At 54.0% G+C, this 16,069-nt stretch overlaps 1 protein-coding gene across 1 annotated transcript in view; it reads left to right on the forward strand.

Moving 5' to 3' along the window:
• The window catches only part of DUOX1 (dual oxidase 1), a 34,887-nt gene extending 19,697 nt beyond the window's left edge, over positions 1 to 15,190 (forward strand). Inside the window, exons 19-34 of the mRNA XM_055435939.2 lie at positions 312 to 537; positions 810 to 903; positions 1,170 to 1,345; positions 3,462 to 3,531; positions 3,744 to 3,875; positions 4,413 to 4,591; positions 4,825 to 5,055; positions 5,603 to 5,702; positions 5,979 to 6,028; positions 7,473 to 7,600; positions 11,528 to 11,681; positions 12,082 to 12,314; positions 12,555 to 12,713; positions 14,024 to 14,179; positions 14,325 to 14,453; positions 15,014 to 15,190. Of these exons, the coding sequence (XP_055291914.2) occupies positions 312 to 537; positions 810 to 903; positions 1,170 to 1,345; positions 3,462 to 3,531; positions 3,744 to 3,875; positions 4,413 to 4,591; positions 4,825 to 5,055; positions 5,603 to 5,702; positions 5,979 to 6,028; positions 7,473 to 7,600; positions 11,528 to 11,681; positions 12,082 to 12,314; positions 12,555 to 12,713; positions 14,024 to 14,179; positions 14,325 to 14,453; positions 15,014 to 15,136 (2,340 nt within the window). The 3' untranslated portion in view covers positions 15,137 to 15,190. The remainder of the gene's footprint in view (positions 1 to 311; positions 538 to 809; positions 904 to 1,169; positions 1,346 to 3,461; positions 3,532 to 3,743; positions 3,876 to 4,412; positions 4,592 to 4,824; positions 5,056 to 5,602; positions 5,703 to 5,978; positions 6,029 to 7,472; positions 7,601 to 11,527; positions 11,682 to 12,081; positions 12,315 to 12,554; positions 12,714 to 14,023; positions 14,180 to 14,324; positions 14,454 to 15,013) is intronic.
• Positions 15,191 to 16,069: the final 879 nt, after the last annotated feature.

The raw sequence follows: 16,069 nt of genomic DNA on the forward strand, positions 1-16,069 counted from the left end.
CGCCCCCCACTTCCTCCTGTCTCTGTGTCTCTGAGCACATGAAGGAGCAATGTGGTTGTTTTCTTACACTCAGGTCAAGACTGTTCTGGGACCTCCCAGTCTCAATTCCAGACCTTCTGCTTGGGTCAAGTGTGCATCCCTGGTCCAATTAGCTAATACAGAGGCCCAGGGACCACTCACAGGGCCGATGGGCTTAGCGGTGGGGGTGCTGAGCAGTCACCTTAAAAGGTGGAACCAAAAGCCTTCACTGGCCTTCAAGTCAAGGAAGCCTTGTCTTTTTCTCTCCCCTCTCTGCTGCTGCCCAAGAACAGGTGCTGGACATCGACCAGGCAGACGCAGGGACCCTGCCCCTGGATTCATCACAGAAGGTGCGGGAGGCCCTGACGTGTGAGCTGAGCCGGGCCGAGTTTGCTGAGTCCCTGGGCCTCAAGCCCCAGGACATGTTTGTGGAGTCCATGTTTTCTCTGGCTGACAAAGACGGCAATGGCTACCTGTCCTTCCGGGAGTTCCTCGACATCCTGGTGGTCTTCATGAAAGGTGAGGGAGGAGGGAGTGATTACCTAGACAGGAGGAGATGAGAAGAGCTGGAGACTGAGGCCGGACTGCAGCTGACCTGTTAAGAAATGGGGAAGCACTGGGGCCAGGTCTCCAGTCGTGGCAGACATCTGGGAATGCCCATGTAGGGGTCAGGAAGCAGAGCAAACCCTGGCTGCATCCAGCAGTGGGCCGATCCAGTGTGAGGCTCCTCCTGGCCAGCCTGGGGTATAGGCAGGTGGGCCGAGGCTCTCACAGTGTCCTTCTTCTCCCAGGCTCCCCCGAGGAGAAGTCTCGCCTTATGTTCCGCATGTATGACTTTGATGGGAATGGCCTCATTTCCAAGGATGAGTTCATCAGAATGCTGAGGTTGGTGCTGAAGGAGAGCCGGGAGAGTGGGCCAGAGCAGGGACTGTGGGGGAGAGAGGGGGGACGTGAAGGAGGGAGCAGGAGGAAAAGAGCAGATATAGAGTCCATATAGCCAGAGACTGCTGTAACTAGGAGAGGGCTTGGGATTTAGTCAGTTGGGGACCTTACAAGTTGACTCAGCTCTGAAGGTCTGTTGGGATGGCCTTGCATCTAAGCTGCAGGCTGCTTATTAGGGCTTGATGGCTTCCTTCCCCCCCCGGCCCCAGGTCCTTCATCGAGATCTCCAACAACTGCCTGACCAAGACCCAGCTGGCCGAGGTGGTGGAATCCATGTTCCGGGAGTCAGGCTTCCAGGACAAGCAAGAGCTGACGTGGGAGGACTTCCACTTTATGCTGCGGGACCACGACAGCGAGCTCCGCTTCACGCAGCTCTGTGTCAAAGGTGGGGCAGCTAGCTGGGCACGGCTGACTCAGTTAGTAGGCACAGCAGTCACCTGCCTAGGGCCCATGTGCTTTGAGATGCCATGGAAATGTTTATGTTTCTTTTAAAGTCAGAAGAATTAGTATAATAATGACGATAAACATGTACCCAGCCTGGATTATATTCTTCTTTATACCAACATAATTATTAAAATATAATTTTTTAATGCAGAAAGGCAAGGCCCAAAAAAGTCATAGTGAAGCCCTGCTGGTGGGGTGGGCAGGGTCAGAATAGGGTGGGGGGTGGCAGCTGGAATTCTGCTTCCCTGTCAAAGGCCCCAGTGCCTGGTGCCCACGTCAGGAAGGAAGACGTGTCTCCTCGTACCTGGCCATACCCATCTCAGCTGGGGTGTCTGATGGTGGCAGTGGGCTGCTCTGGTTTTGTTTCCCACCTAACCCCTTGGACGAGTACTCGTTAAATGTTTGCTGAGTATATGGAGTCCCACTCTTATTTTTTTTCCCTCCCCCTGACTACCTGCCCCACCCATGTCTGACTCAGGTGAGTAGGGGCTAGAGTCAGGGTGAGGAGGGGCCAGGTAGCAGGCAGAGGGACTGCCTGTGGCCTGCTCTGGGCTATTTCAGAGTCTTCACAGCCTGGAATTCTCACTGGGACATGTTGAGACCAAACCCAGTCCCTCCCCGTATTATGAGAATTTGGGGGACTGAGCAGCCCAGATGGGGTGACGGGTGAATTGTATAAGACACAGCTGGGCCTCTGGTCAGGGCTTCTGGTGTCCAGGCCAAGAGGGGGGTTGGTAGAACAGACACAGCACTCCTGATACTGCAATTTCCCACCTTTCCCAGACAGGCACCTGGGGCTGAGGGGAAAGCAGGGACAGGTGCCAGAAAGTGAGCCTAGACCAGAGTCCTGGGGACATCCATGCCCTGGTGTGGAGGGGAGGACCAAGCTTGAGGATTAAGTCGAGTGTTAGCATTGAGTACTATTTTGCTTGGTTTTTAATTGTTGTTGTGTTTTGCTATTTCCTCTGTATTTCACTTGGAAACATCATGAACCTGCAGGAAAGGTGTAAGAATGGTACAAGGAGCATCCCTTTGCCCTTCACCTACATTTGCCATTTGTTACCATTTTCCCACATTTGTTGCTTGCTGAACCGTTTGAGAGGACAGACATCTATACTTTGTTTTAAAACATTCATTTCATTAAATTCAGTTTAATCACTTTGGTCTCTGGGCTGTAGATCAGGGTAATCTTCAAGACTGGTTTTGCTCTTGAAAGTGACCTGGACATTCCCAGGCCTCCTGTGAGAACCTAGATTTGCAGCTCGGTCCTGCCCTGCCCCTCAGCACTGGCGGCTTCTGGGAGGGTTCCTCCCAACCCCTAACATTTTATTACAAGCACTTTCAAACACAGAAAAGGGGAAAGAATTTTATAGTCATCTCCCATATATTTACTACCTAGAGTCTACACTTAACTCCTGGGAGTTTTTAAGCCAGAGGGTCTTTAGCAGGATTTTGTGGCTAAGTAGTCTTAGCAGGCAATGGCAAGCCACTCCAGTACTCTTGCCTAGAAAATCCCATGGATGGAGGAGCCTGGTAGGCTGCAGTCCATGGGTTCGCTAAGGGTCGGACACGACTGAGCGACTTCACTTTCACTTTTCACTTTCACACATTGGAGAAGGAAATGGCAATTCACTCCAGTGTTCTTGCCTGGAGAATCCCAGGGATGGGGGAGCCTGGTGGGCTTCCGTCTATGGGGTCACACAGAGTCGGACACGACTGAAGTGACTTAGCAGCAGCAGCAGTCTTAGCAGGCAGGTTGTGTATAGTTCCTGAACCCTAGCCTAGAAGCCTGATACCAGTCTTAGGTGTGGGACTGAAACTGGACACATACTCAGGGGAGCCTGCCTGGCCACCTTGGTTTCAAACCCTCTCCCTAACCCCTCATGGCTGAGTCTAGCTCCCACTGGGATCACAGGCTGAGGCTGGCTCACCCAGAGGCAGAGTAATGGCCAGGGACCCTCTACAGTGTCCGGACATGGGGTGAGTGGTGTGCATTTGAGATAGGTCCTCTGGGCCCTAGACCCTGAGCTTCTAGCTAGCCCAGCTCTGCATTGCAGGGGTGGAGGTACCTGAAGTTATCAAGGACCTCTGCCGGCGAGCCTCCTACATCAGCCAGGAGAAGCTCTGGTAAGCTCTCATCTGGGGATGTTGGAGGGAGAGCTGGGGTCAGGGAGGTGCTTTTTATTTCCTCAGAATGTCTGGGATCAGGACCTTCACTAGCCCAAGTAGTCCTTTCATGCAAATTAGAAAAGGGCAGAGAAAGCCCTGTGGGAGGGGCAGCAGAGAACCAGGTGGCTCAGGTGGCCAAGGTCCCATCCTAATCTGCATTCCTGTCCTAGTCCCTCTCCCAGAGTGAGTGCTCGCTGTCCCCGAAAGGACGCTGACATCGAGGTGGAGCTGACCCCACGGAGACTGCAGTGCCCCAGCGACACAGACCCTCCCCAGGAGATTCGCCGGAGGTTTGGCAAGAAGTATGCTTGCACCTTCCCTTTAGCCCAAATAATTCACCCATCCCTTTGGCAAGCACACATTGATTATTTAAGGCCAGGCACTGTGCTGGCATTGGGGGTATGGGCAAGATGAACAGTCCTTGCCCAAGAATGTCACAGTCTGCTGAGATAGTCTGGTACCGTGATAGTTACAGTGTCCCACTGATGAATGCTATAGTAGTGGTAAGAACAGGAGGCTTCAGAGCTCAAGGAAGTGGTCACTTATGCCTGGGAGGTAGGGAAGGCTTCCTGGAGGAAGAGTCCATTGAGCCTCTAGTAAAGGATGAGAATGGAGCTGGTGGAATTGAGAGCTACGGACTGGAAGAAGAGTGACCGAGTGACCATTTGCAAGGGCGTCCCCTCACTGACAGCCCACTTGAGGAGGGTGGTATTAAGGAGACTCTGAGGTCTACACCCTACTTTGTCTTGAATAACTTGATGCTCCTGTCTCCCCTCTGGAGAGCCGGTCCATATTAGCATCGGGTCCTTAGCCGAGAACCAAGACTTCCTGTCTTCCAGGGTAACATCGTTCCAGCCCCTGCTGTTCACCGAGGCTCACCGAGAGAAGTTTCAACGCAGCCGTCGTCACCAGACGGTGCAGCAGTTCAAGCGCTTCGTTGAGAACTACCGGCGCCACATCGGCTGCCTGGCGGTGTTCTACGCGATTGCCGGGGGTCTCTTCCTGGAGAGAGCCTACTGTGAGTGACAGCCGTGGAGGGACCGGGCTTACAATAAGCCACAGCCCTGGGAGTGGGGCCTAAGCGAGTGACTGACAGCCCCGGGGCGGGGCGGCAATGAGTGACAGCCCTGGGGGCGGGGCTTCAGGGGAGCGACGTGCCGGCTAGAATAGAGCTTGCGTGAGGCTTGTGGCCGGCAGCGGTGGCCGCGGGCCGGGGCCTGCGCTGAGCTCACCCGCCAGGGCCCTCTGCAGACTACGCCTTTGCGGCTCACCACAAGGGCATCACGGACACCACCCGTGTGGGCATCATCCTGTCGCGCGGCACAGCGGCCAGCATCTCCTTCATGTTCTCCTACATCCTACTCACCATGTGCCGCAACCTCATCACCTTCCTGCGAGAGACCTTCCTCAACCGCTACGTGCCCTTCGACGCCGCCGTGGACTTCCATCGCCTCATTGCCTCTACCGCCGTCGTCCTCACAGGCAGGGCCTGGGATTCTCAGGGATCCTTTCCACCTCCTTCGCCCCTTGCAGCCTCCCCCTCCTCTGAGAGACCCCTCTTCTCCACCCGCGTGTAATATGAGCGTGAGTCTTAGACGTCCTTCTCATAGGATGACGGTGGCTCCCGCGGTGGTGTGAAGTAAGCCCAGGAGTCCCTCACTGCCCCAGGCTATCAAGTCCACTTCACCAATTCCCACTGACAAGTAACTCACACCCCAAAATGAGTGCACATAATAGTGTGTGATCTCCCCCGACTATATGTTTTAAAACATAATTCTGCGAGAGAAACCAAAGGAATGAATTTCTAATAGTATAATTTCAGACCTGTGGGGTTGTTTTCACGGATAATGTGTATGTGAGGCAGGGGAGGAACAGGAGGCTGATTAGAAAACAGAAGTCTAGATCCCCAGGGTCCTTCTTCAGGCCCCCAACTCTGGCTGGCTGGAGTCCTCCTGCTGGGGTTGAATGCACTGAGCACCTGCAGTGGGCTGGCCCCAGGCTCATCCCTACCGTGTCTGGTCTTCCTCAGTCTTACACAGTGCAGGCCACGTGGTGAATGTGTACCTCTTCTCCATCAGCCCGCTCAGCGTCCTCTCCTGCCTCTTTCCGGGCCTCTTCCATGACAATGGGTGAGAGAGAGAGAGTGTGTGTGTGTGTGTGTGGCCTGACCTGGGGGTGAAGAGGGTGAAATTCTTTGCAGAAATTCTCTTGGCTTAAAAAAAAAAAGAAATTTTCTTGGCTCAGGAGTGGGTCCCCCTCCAGGTTATAGCACAGACAATGATCATCCTGAGCCCCAAATCCCAAGTTGCAGAAAGGAAGACTGGTGGCTGGTTTGGGGTGCCTTCTCTGGAGGGTACTTTCTGGAAGTCCCAGACATCTCCTCACTTGCTTTCCCTTCCCCACAGATCTGAGTTCCCCCAGAAGTATTACTGGTGGTTCTTCCAGACTGTGCCAGGTGAGAGTCGTCTCTGCTGCGTGTGTTTCTGGGCCTGGCTCTGAGTGCCAGGCTCTGGGTTCTGCCTGCCACAGGCAGCCCAGACACTCTGGCTGGGTGCTTCTGGCCTTGACCGTGAGTGAGCCAGGCTCTGCCCTTGCCCTGAGTGCTTTCTTGGGCTGTAGGGGACTGCATTCCAGGCCTTTTCTCAAGAGCTTAGCTGGGCTCCTCCCCAAGTTCTGAGCTAGTTACTCCCTCTGAGGAACAGCAGTGTATCCCCTCCACCCGAACACACACACCTACCATGACAGTGACTTTGAGGAATGCTGTGCCCCAGCTACATGGGGGAGGGGCTGGGCTCTTCATGGAGCCTGGCAAATACCCCTCCCCTTCCTGGCAAATACCCTTCCCCCTCCATTCTGTAGTCTTGACAAGAGCTGTTTAGGGCATATTCCCCACTCCTCATAATCACCCATTTTAGAGCTATTAGCTGTGAAGCTATTCAAATGCTTCTTGAAGCTATTTATATTTTAAGTCTGTTCCCTCCTTAGGGTAACACATCCTCTACATTCCTTTCTGTAAAACACAGCATGTTGTTTTTTTATTTTTCTTTAAACCCTAAAATGATCTGCTTTGAACTTCAGAGAGTGCTCGCTGATCCTGCACACTGGGGTTTAGTGGATCAAGCCGTGTTTATGCTCTCCTCTCCATTCAGGACTTACAGGCTTTGGCTAGATCCCTTCTTAACCTCTGCTTTTCCACACTACAGGGCTCTAATCTTCCTCACTTCTGCCTCCTCCTCCTTGATCACTTGAGGGACCATTCTCTGGAATGGCTCCAGTGTTGCCTAGGATCCTCTGTGGGAGGAGGGGTCTCCCACCAGGTCTGGGTGTGGGTGGGACTCAGGGGGGCTCTGGTGATGAGCAGTGATGGTGTGGTCCCACTCACTCACTGTGTCAGCATTCATGCTCTGTGATGTGGCTGCCAGGTAGAGTGCTACCTGGACCCTGACCAAGCCTCGACTCCCCGAGGGTAGGGCCTACAACATCTGGAGTTCTACTCAGAGGACTCAGCATAGCTGCCCTGTCCATTCATTCACTCAGCACACATTTCCCTAAGGCCTGTGGTGTGCCAGGCCTTACACTAGGCACCCAAGTGCAGTGGCGAACTAGCTTAGCCTGGGCCCTGTTCTTGTGGACCTGAGAATCAAGAAAATGCCAGATATGAAACAAATAATGACACGGGTGCTTGAGACATAACAATCGTGACAGGGTCTATGAAGGACAAGCAGGGTCTGGTGAAGTGAAACGCACCTGTTATCAGTGGTGTTGGGAGAGGCGGAGGGAAGGATGGTAGGTTTCTATCACTCACCTGGAGTTGTGGAGTGGAAAGGGGACCCGAGTAACCTCACAGCCCACTCTGTGCGGCCCTGCTCCTCTGCCCTCACCCCGTGTTCATTTTGCAGGTCTCACGGGAGTCATGCTGCTCCTGGTTCTCGCCATCATGTACGTCTTCGCCTCCCACCACTTCCGGCGCTGCAGCTTCCGGGGCTTCTGGCTGACCCACCACCTCTACATCCTGCTCTACACGCTGGTGAGGGGCTTTGGGTGTGAGCCAGGCCAGCGGAGTCTGGGTGGATTTTCCCAGGGAGGCAGCGATGGTTGAGACGTCCACCTTAAAAGATGGAGATTGTAGTCTGGGGCGCTCAGGTAGACTGACCCAACGTGCAGCACTTGGAAAGCTGACTCCCTGGTGTGTGTTTTGCAGTTGCAGCCTTACCAGGCTGATCTACATTCCTTCCAGACACCCCCACATCATTTCTGCCCAGCCAGGCTTTCCCCTCTTTGGGTGGTGGTTTGGGCTCTTGGGTAGACTCACTCAAGGGAACATTGTCTTTTTAAAGAGAAACTCACCCTTAAGTAGCTTTTGCCATTTTGTTTCTGGGGTGTTAGCTACCCCATCCAGCTAGCTAAGTGCCACCTGTAAAGTTAATGAACTTGCTCAAAATGTCTTCTTTGGATTGCTGATAAAATGGATGTTGAGACTCCACCTGTCCCCTTTCCTTCTTATCCTGGGCTCCTGCCTCCCTTCCTTCAGATTCCCTACCTCCCTCCTTCCTATTCCCTTTCCCTCTTCCCCTGGGTTGGCTGGCTGTTACTTCAGTGGCTGTTTCCAGAGATGACTGATCTGTGCCCCTGTGGCATGGCTCTGCTTGGCCTGCCTTCCTCACAGACACAGGCATTTCCCCAAAGGGCACCCTGAGGGCCTTGCTGAGAAGGTAAACCAAGTCCCAAAGCTCTGACGTCCCCACTGGTGATAGCCTGGCTGCCAGGATTCAAGAAGTGCAGAGCTTACACATGGCTGCCCTCTCTGTCACCTGGCTCCAGACACAACTGCACACAGGGGTCTTCTTTGTCCTAATACAAAGGGAGAAAGGTCTTCGTTGCCTGGGTCCCAGTGGCACTGGTTGTCTGCCCTGCCCCCTCCCAGGTGTAGCTCTGTCTTCACCGGGAAGTAAGAATGTCTGGTTCCATCTTGCCTGAGGCTTAGCACTTCATGATTCTGGAGATAACTACCCAGCCTCAGCTTAGATGTTTCTGAGAACTCATGGAGCTTGTTTCTTTGGAAGCTGTGGCTAATTTATGCCTCCCTCACCAATTTCTTGATAATGGGTAGAGCCCTAGAATCTAGGTTATTGTTACTATTAGAGGTGGAGATGATAGTTTTGTTCCTGTTGATAAAGCAACTTTTTTAAAAAACTAGATCCAGAAGAGTGGCCAGCCTTGTTCTCTGAGAGCAAGACTGGTTTCTGATTTATCCCTGGGTTCTGGGGATCACTGGGGAAGCCAACAGGGAAGTCAGCAGCTAAGCAAGATGCAGGACCCTCAGCTGGGAAGTCTTAGCACTGGCAGCCTGGGAGCATCGCAGGGTTCCCCAGGTGGCACTAGTGGTAAAGAACCTGCCTGCCAACTCAGGAGACATAAGAGACCTGGGTTTGATCCCTGGGTCATGGAAGATCCCCTAGAGGAGGGCATGGCAACGCACTCCAGTATTCTTGCCTGGAGAATCCCACGGACAGAGGAGCCTGGTGGGCTATGGTCCATAGGGTCGAAAGAGTTGGATGCAAATGAAGCAATTTAGCATGCAGACGCAAAGCACCAGCTGCCTTCCCGTTTATCTCAGATGTGGCCACTTGCCCTCAGACAAAAAAAAGTGAAGTTACAAGTAAATGATTCCAGTGTGGAGCAGACCCTGGGCAAAGGTGTCTAGGCTCCTGATTCAGGCTGTAGAGGCTGGAGCTAGTGCAGCAGAAGCTGAGCTGGCAGGCTGTTCCCCAGGCTCCTTGATCAACCATGACTCTGCAGCAGCTTTGCGGTTTCAAGGTAGAGCCAACACCAAGCAAGGCGTATAAACAGAGGAGTATGAAGTCATCCAGACATTGTTCTCAGCCGGTGGATGCTCAGAAAGCCTCAGGGGTGGGCGTGGGCTCTGTAAAGAAAGAGGATCTTGGGAAAACTGGAGCCAGTTCACAGTCCAAAAAGGTTCAAGTTAGCTCTGTGCACAGAGGTTCAAGAATTTAGGAACATTCAGCTGGAGGAGTGGAGAGCTGAATGAGGGACTGAGTTTCATTTGAACAGTTATCTGTTGAGGAGGCTATACTTGCTCCGTAAACTCTCTGCCTGCAATGCAGAAGACCCGGGTTCGATCCCTGAGTCAGGAAGATCCCCTGGAAAAGGAAATGGCAACCCACTTCAGTATTCTTGCCTGGAGAATTCCATGGACAGAGGAGGCTACAGTCTATGGGATCGCAAAGAGTCAGACACAACTGAGTGACTAACACACACATAGGCCCAGCAGAGGAGGGGGAGACTCTAAGCTCTGTCCTCGGAAACTGAGGATTAGCTGCAGAGATTAGTGCCATGCACGTGCGGTGATCACAATGGCCAGATAATATGGGATTAATTGCTGAGCTGAATGTGCCAGTCAGTCAGTAACAAGAGCTCATTGAAGGGAGCCTCATTTGGGCCAAACTGGTTACGGAAGAGTTCACAGAGAAGATGGAACTTGGGCTAAGCCTGAAGGAGAGATAAGCTAAGGTTTAACAGGGTAGAGTGGGAACTGAAGGAAGGGCACCTGTGAGGGAGTGCCCAGCAGTCCAGGGCTTAGGACTCTGCACTTTCACTGCCAAGGGTCCGAGGTCTGGGTTCAATCCCTAATCGAGAAAAAAAAAAAGAAGAAAGGCAGGAGCACTGGTGGAGAGGTGGCAATGACAATAGAATATTCAAGGCTGAAAGGCTGTGGCTCAGCTGAGAGAACACGCTATGTGGGAGATTGTAGCAGAGGGTGAAGAAATTGGGCTTGGGCAACACACAGGATTAGGAGTTGGGAGGAGCAGAGTCAGTGCAGGAGACAGAAAGTGAACAGTCAGAGAGGGGAAGAGGGAAAACCAGCAGGGCATTGTTGCTAAAGAGGCAAGGCAGGGATGCTCACTAGAGCCATAGGCTGCGGAGGGTGGGAGGCAGTCTAAAGGGACCGGCCACTGTGAGTCTGCTGTGAGCAGGTCCTGAGAAGAGATGGAGGCAGGAGCCAGACTGCCCAGACTCAAACAAGCAAGCAGAAAGAATGGGGCAAGTCGTGTCTGACCACGTTAGACTAGCTGGTTGGGGAAAGAACCAGAGCTGGACAATACCTATTAGTTACTTCATGGAAAAAGAGGACTGATTAGATGTCTTAGTCCCCAAAGGAATTGGGTAAATTGGGGAAACCCCTTCCACCGACTCACTAGTTATTGAGTGCCTACCATGTGCCAGGCAGAAACTGCTGGGAGCTGAGAGCATGGAAAATGGATGCAGTCCCTACTCCTCCAGTCCAGTGGGGAGAACAGTGAACATGTCCATGGAAGAAGGAACACAAATATTGCAGATGACGACAGTGCTCTGAACGGAGTTAACAGGGAGATGGCACAGAGAGTGTGCTGGGGGCAGGGAGAAGGCCTGAGGAGGTGGCGTTTCTGCTGAGACCCGAAAAATGAGGTGGTGGGAGGAACTAGGGGAAAGGCCTTCCCACTAGAGGGAGCAACAGGTGGAAAGTCCAGAAATAGAAAGGACTTGTCGTGTTTGAAAAACAGGGAGCGGGGAATGCTGTCAGGCAGAAAACAGAGCATCACAAGGCCTTGTGGTGAAGTGGGAAATCCTCTAAGGTTTTCTGAGCTAGGATGACATGATAAAAGGAACTTTAAAAAATCATACTGACCGTCTTGGAAAGAACGCATCACGGCAGGGCAACCTGCGTAAAGTTAGGAGGCTACCACATGAGTGCAGGTGACTTAGTCTAGGATGGTGTCAGGAAGATGCAGATGGATGCTATGGAGGATGGGTTGGGAGTGGTTAGGTTTTGGAGCCTGGAAGGACCATTGCACCTGATGAGGTAGGGATTGGATAGGCCAACCGGGGAAGGATGCAGGGGTCAGACCCTGTTGTGGGTGTGGCATTGATCTCAGCTGTACTCTGCTCTCTCCAGCTCATAATCCACGGCAGCTTCGCTCTGATCCAGCTGCCCCGTTTCCACATCTTCTTCCTGGTCCCAGCACTTATCTATGTGGGGGACAAGCTGGTGAGCCTGAGCCGGAAGAAGGTGGAGATCAGCGTAGTGAAGGCGGAGCTGCTGCCTTCAGGTACCAGCCTAGAGGCTGTCGGGGGAGCAGGCTGGTGGTTCTGTGGTTGCTGACAGGGCAGGACAGAGCCTGGCCCAGTGGAGTTAGCAGGGCCCTTGAGGTAGTAGGGATGAGGGAGTGAGTACAAGAGGCTCTTTGCCAGGGGATCTGAGCCGCTCTCACACCAAAGAGGAGGAGCCTGGGCCAGGCCGCTTCTTGTCCGGCTACCCACCAGCCCCAGTGCTGCCCAAACCCTGCTCAAGGTAGACACGGCCTGGGGGTGTCGTGACTTCTGATGAGGGGAGGCTTCCTTTGTCATATTCTAAAAGCAGAGCTGAAGTTGCAGGTGAGGGAACTCTCGGGGGGGCCCCACTGTTGCCGGATTTAGAACAGCGGGCTACTGCCCACCTCCCCTACTCAGGAGTGACCCACCTGGAGTTCCAGCGGCCCCAAGGCTTTGAGTACAAGTCAGGACAGTGGGTGCGGATCGCCTGCCTGGCTCTGGGGACCACCGAGTACCACCCCTTCACGCTGACATCAGCACCCCACGAGGAGACGCTTAGCCTGCACATCCGGGCAGCAGGGCCCTGGACCACCCGCGTCAGGGAGATCTACTCACCCCCGACGGGTGACAGCTGTGCCAAATATCCAAAGGTGACCAGACCCAGGCCAGGCGTACCACATGCTCCTGCATCCCCTTAGCAGGCGTTGGTCCTGTGGTACCAGACTCCCCACTGTGTTCCTCCTTGAGAGACTGATCCTTTCAGAAGATGCTTCAAGGCTTCCACTTCTCCCTCACTCTATAAACCTACCTGCATTTCCCTGCCTCCCATTTCTGGCTTCAGAACTGTGGTGGTAGCCGAACTCAACTCTAACCCACTCCCTTTCCTGCAGCTGTACCTCGATGGGCCATTTGGAGAGGGCCACCAGGAATGGCATAAGTTTGAGGTGTCAGTGCTGGTGGGAGGGGGCATTGGGGTCACCCCCTTTGCCTCCATCCTCAAAGACCTGGTCTTCAAGTCATCAGTCAGCTGCCAAGTGTTCTGTAAGAAGGTGAGTGTCCCCTCCTCCCACTAGCTGTGGTCCCCTGCTCCCTGTCACTGTGTCCATCCATGCCTGTCTCCTGCCTCTGTTCTTGGCCTCCCTGTTCTAGGCAAGGCTGAACTGGCCTGACCCAAGGGAGTCAGGATATTGTTGTTCAGTAGCTCAGTCATGTCCGACTCTTTGTGACCCCATGGACTGCAGCACACAGCACAGTCGGGCTATTCCTGGACCCTAAAGGACAGAGTGGTTTTGCTGATGCCTGCAGGCTCTACCCTCAGTTATGGGGTGCCCCACATAGAATCTGCTTCTGAGAGTCCCTCCAGCCCAGGTTGGAGAGGGGGCCCACCCCTCAAGCACTGTCAGCTTGGGAGAGGGAAGGGTGCACTTGGGGTGGGGCACCGGTGAAACCAGCCTGGTTCTCAAGAGGAAGAGGAGAGGCTGCAAGGCAGGGCTGGTGGGCCTGGTTGGCTCCAGGAACACAGCCCAGGCCCTCAGGCCCCTCCACACCAGGCCCCTTCACCTGAGCCTAGCCCTGGTGGCAGGCCCCTACTTGTCTCTCTGGGCCCGGTGGGTGAGTCAGGGGTGCAAGAATGCAGCGGGCAGAGGCCCAGCCCGTATGCTGTCAGCACTCAGAGGGTGACAGACAGCTACCTGACTCCCCTGTTTGTGCCAGCTTTTTCTCTGCTCCTTAACTCACACAATCCCATTTCTCCCCATCAGAAGCTGGAGACGGGTCCCCCAGGGACCCATTTATTTATTTGGCTTCATCAAGTCTTAGTTGCAGCTTGAGAACTCAGTTGCAGCATGTGGGAGCCAGTTCCCTGATCAGCGATCAAAGCCAGGCCCCCTGTATTAGGAGCATGGTGTCTTAACCACTGGACCACCAGGAAGTCCCCCCTGGTCTCTCTTCGAGCCCATGCCCAAACACTCCAGACAGCCCACTCATCTTCCCAGAGGCCGTTCTGTGACGCACCCCTTAGCAGGTCCCTCTCCCCTCAGGCAGCCTGTAGGTTGGGAGCCTAGCAGCTTGAACACAGCCCACTGCATGGAGTGGAACGGCGGGCTGCCTCCCACCCCACCAGACCTTCAGCTCACTTGACGGGGTCCTTTCTCACAGCCCCAGGCTATTCCTCACTTCCACTTCTCCCGTACCCTGGGGCAACTCCATCTCCCACCTCAAAGCATGGCCCCAAACTCTCACCTCCCCTGGCTGCCTGGGGAGAGGCACAAGCTGCTCTGAGACCAGAAGGAGTGATGATTCCTGGGAGGTAGGGACTCTGACATGAGCTGGGTCCCAAGCTCCAGCCCCGTTTCCCCAGATCTACTTCATCTGGGTGACGCGGACCCAGCGGCAGTTTGAGTGGCTGGCTGACATCATCCGGGAGGTGGAGGAGAATGACCGCCAGGACCTGGTGTCCGTGCATATCTACATCACTCAGCTGGCTGAGAAGTTCGACCTCAGGACCACCATGCTGGTGAGTCAGGGCCAACCAAGGAGTGGCTCTGTGGGTGGGCAGGGCAAGCCAGGATGACCAAGGTGGGTGGGCGGACCAGCCTCTGGACGAGGAGCTGACCCTGAGTCTGCTGGCCGTGACCTTCCTCCTCTGCTTCCTCCCCCAGTACATCTGTGAGCGGCACTTCCAGAAGGTGCTGAACCGGAGTCTGTTCACGGGCTTGCGCTCCGTCACCCACTTTGGCCGCCCCCCCTTCGAGGCATTCTTCAACTCTCTGCAGAAGGTCCATCCACAGGTCAGTTCCCACCCCACGTTCAGGTTTTCTTCACCTTTATCATTTGAGGTCTGAACAAAGCTCCCAAACCTGCTCCATAAAGGGAGGAGGACCCATCCCTGAGGAGTCTGGTGGGCTGATGGAATGGAAAGGGAGAGGTGCAGGTCACTCAGGGGCCAAGGGAGGAAGCAGGCAGCAGGGACTTGCTACTTCTGAAGCCACGATGCCTTGTCCCGAAGGAAGGGCTCAGTGGTGGAGCTGGTCCTCACCATCAACTCAGAGCTACCTTTACCATTAATACTATCCAGACAAACACTGGGCTTACACTTGGAAAAGAGTAAAGGCTGGCCCCACAGAGAACAAGTCTTCCAAAACTCAGCGAGATTTATCAACCCTGAGCCAGCCCTCACCATGCACAGTATGGAGTAAACCTTCACAGGATCATGGAATGAGTCCTCACCAAGGCCTCCTGCTGGTCTTTCACATGAACGTGGAGTTAGACGCTGAGCGGGACAGTGACACTGAGCTAGACACTCCCTCTAAACAAACACTGAGCTGGCCTTCACTTCTTTCTCCAACAGGTCCGGAAGATTGGGGTGTTCAGCTGCGGCCCCCCTGGCATGACCAAGAATGTAGAAAAGGCTTGTCAGCTCATCAACAGGCAGGACGGGACTCATTTCTCCCACCATTATGAGAACTTCTAGGCTTCCTGCCCAGGGGCTCTGCCCACTGTCTAGCTGAGCAGAGGTTCGGCCTAACACCTCACCTCCAGATTTCCTTTCTGGCTTCCTCAGCCATCTCCCCATTTCTGCCTCCCAACCTTGGTCCAGGTGGCCATGGTCAGTCACCCCATGTGGATTCAGGGACTCGCAGGCCCAGAATGTCTCAGCCTGGAGAAATGCAAGGCACTGTGTAGGGACTAAAGGTTGGGAGCTAGGAGATCTATTACTGTTTTGCGGTGAAGTGACACCTCTTCTTCCAAAATCAGGAAAAAAAATCAAAAGGCTTGAGCAGACAAATTGTGTGTGTGTGTAGGGGGCTGTGAGCTTAGGGATGAAGTGGGAGCACAGATAGATTCTGGCATTCTAAAACCCCTCCCCACCCCCTCAAATCTCATCTCCTCTGAGCGCTCCACTGTCAAAGGGCTGGCAAATGCCTCAGAAAGGGTAGAGCCACAGAGCAATTTACAGGAACGCCCCCTGAGGACCCCATTCCAACAGTACAACTGATCTTTTCCCCGAGTTTTTAAACGTGTATTGTTGTCAGGACCTGGCCCAACATGTCTTGGTTGCTCCTTCGCTCTCCTCCCCTCTTCCTGCTCTAAAAGTCTCTTTTATAAATAAACCACTTTTCTGCCCTAAGGGTTTCTTTATTCTGCTCCAGGATGGGGTAGGTAGTGGCAGAAGAGCCACTCATGCGGCTAGTTCACCATTGCTGGCCCAGACATTGTCTCTGAGCTTGCCAGCACCCACTGAATAAGGGAACCCCTCCAAGGCCACCTGCCGCGGCTAGAGACCCCTTTCCCCACTCAGCGGCACCTTTCCTGACAGGCCTCTCAGGGCAGGTGGTATGGGGCGGGTGGGGGTGGGTTCTCAGGCTGCCCCCTCAGGGCAGCCATCCCCACGGTGTTAGTTCGG

Source organism: Moschus berezovskii, chromosome 9 (assembly GCF_049115385.1).
Source record: "Moschus berezovskii isolate FMDL1 chromosome 9, NW_MosBer_1.0, whole genome shotgun sequence".
Taxonomy (NCBI): Eukaryota; Metazoa; Chordata; class Mammalia; order Artiodactyla; family Moschidae; genus Moschus; species Moschus berezovskii.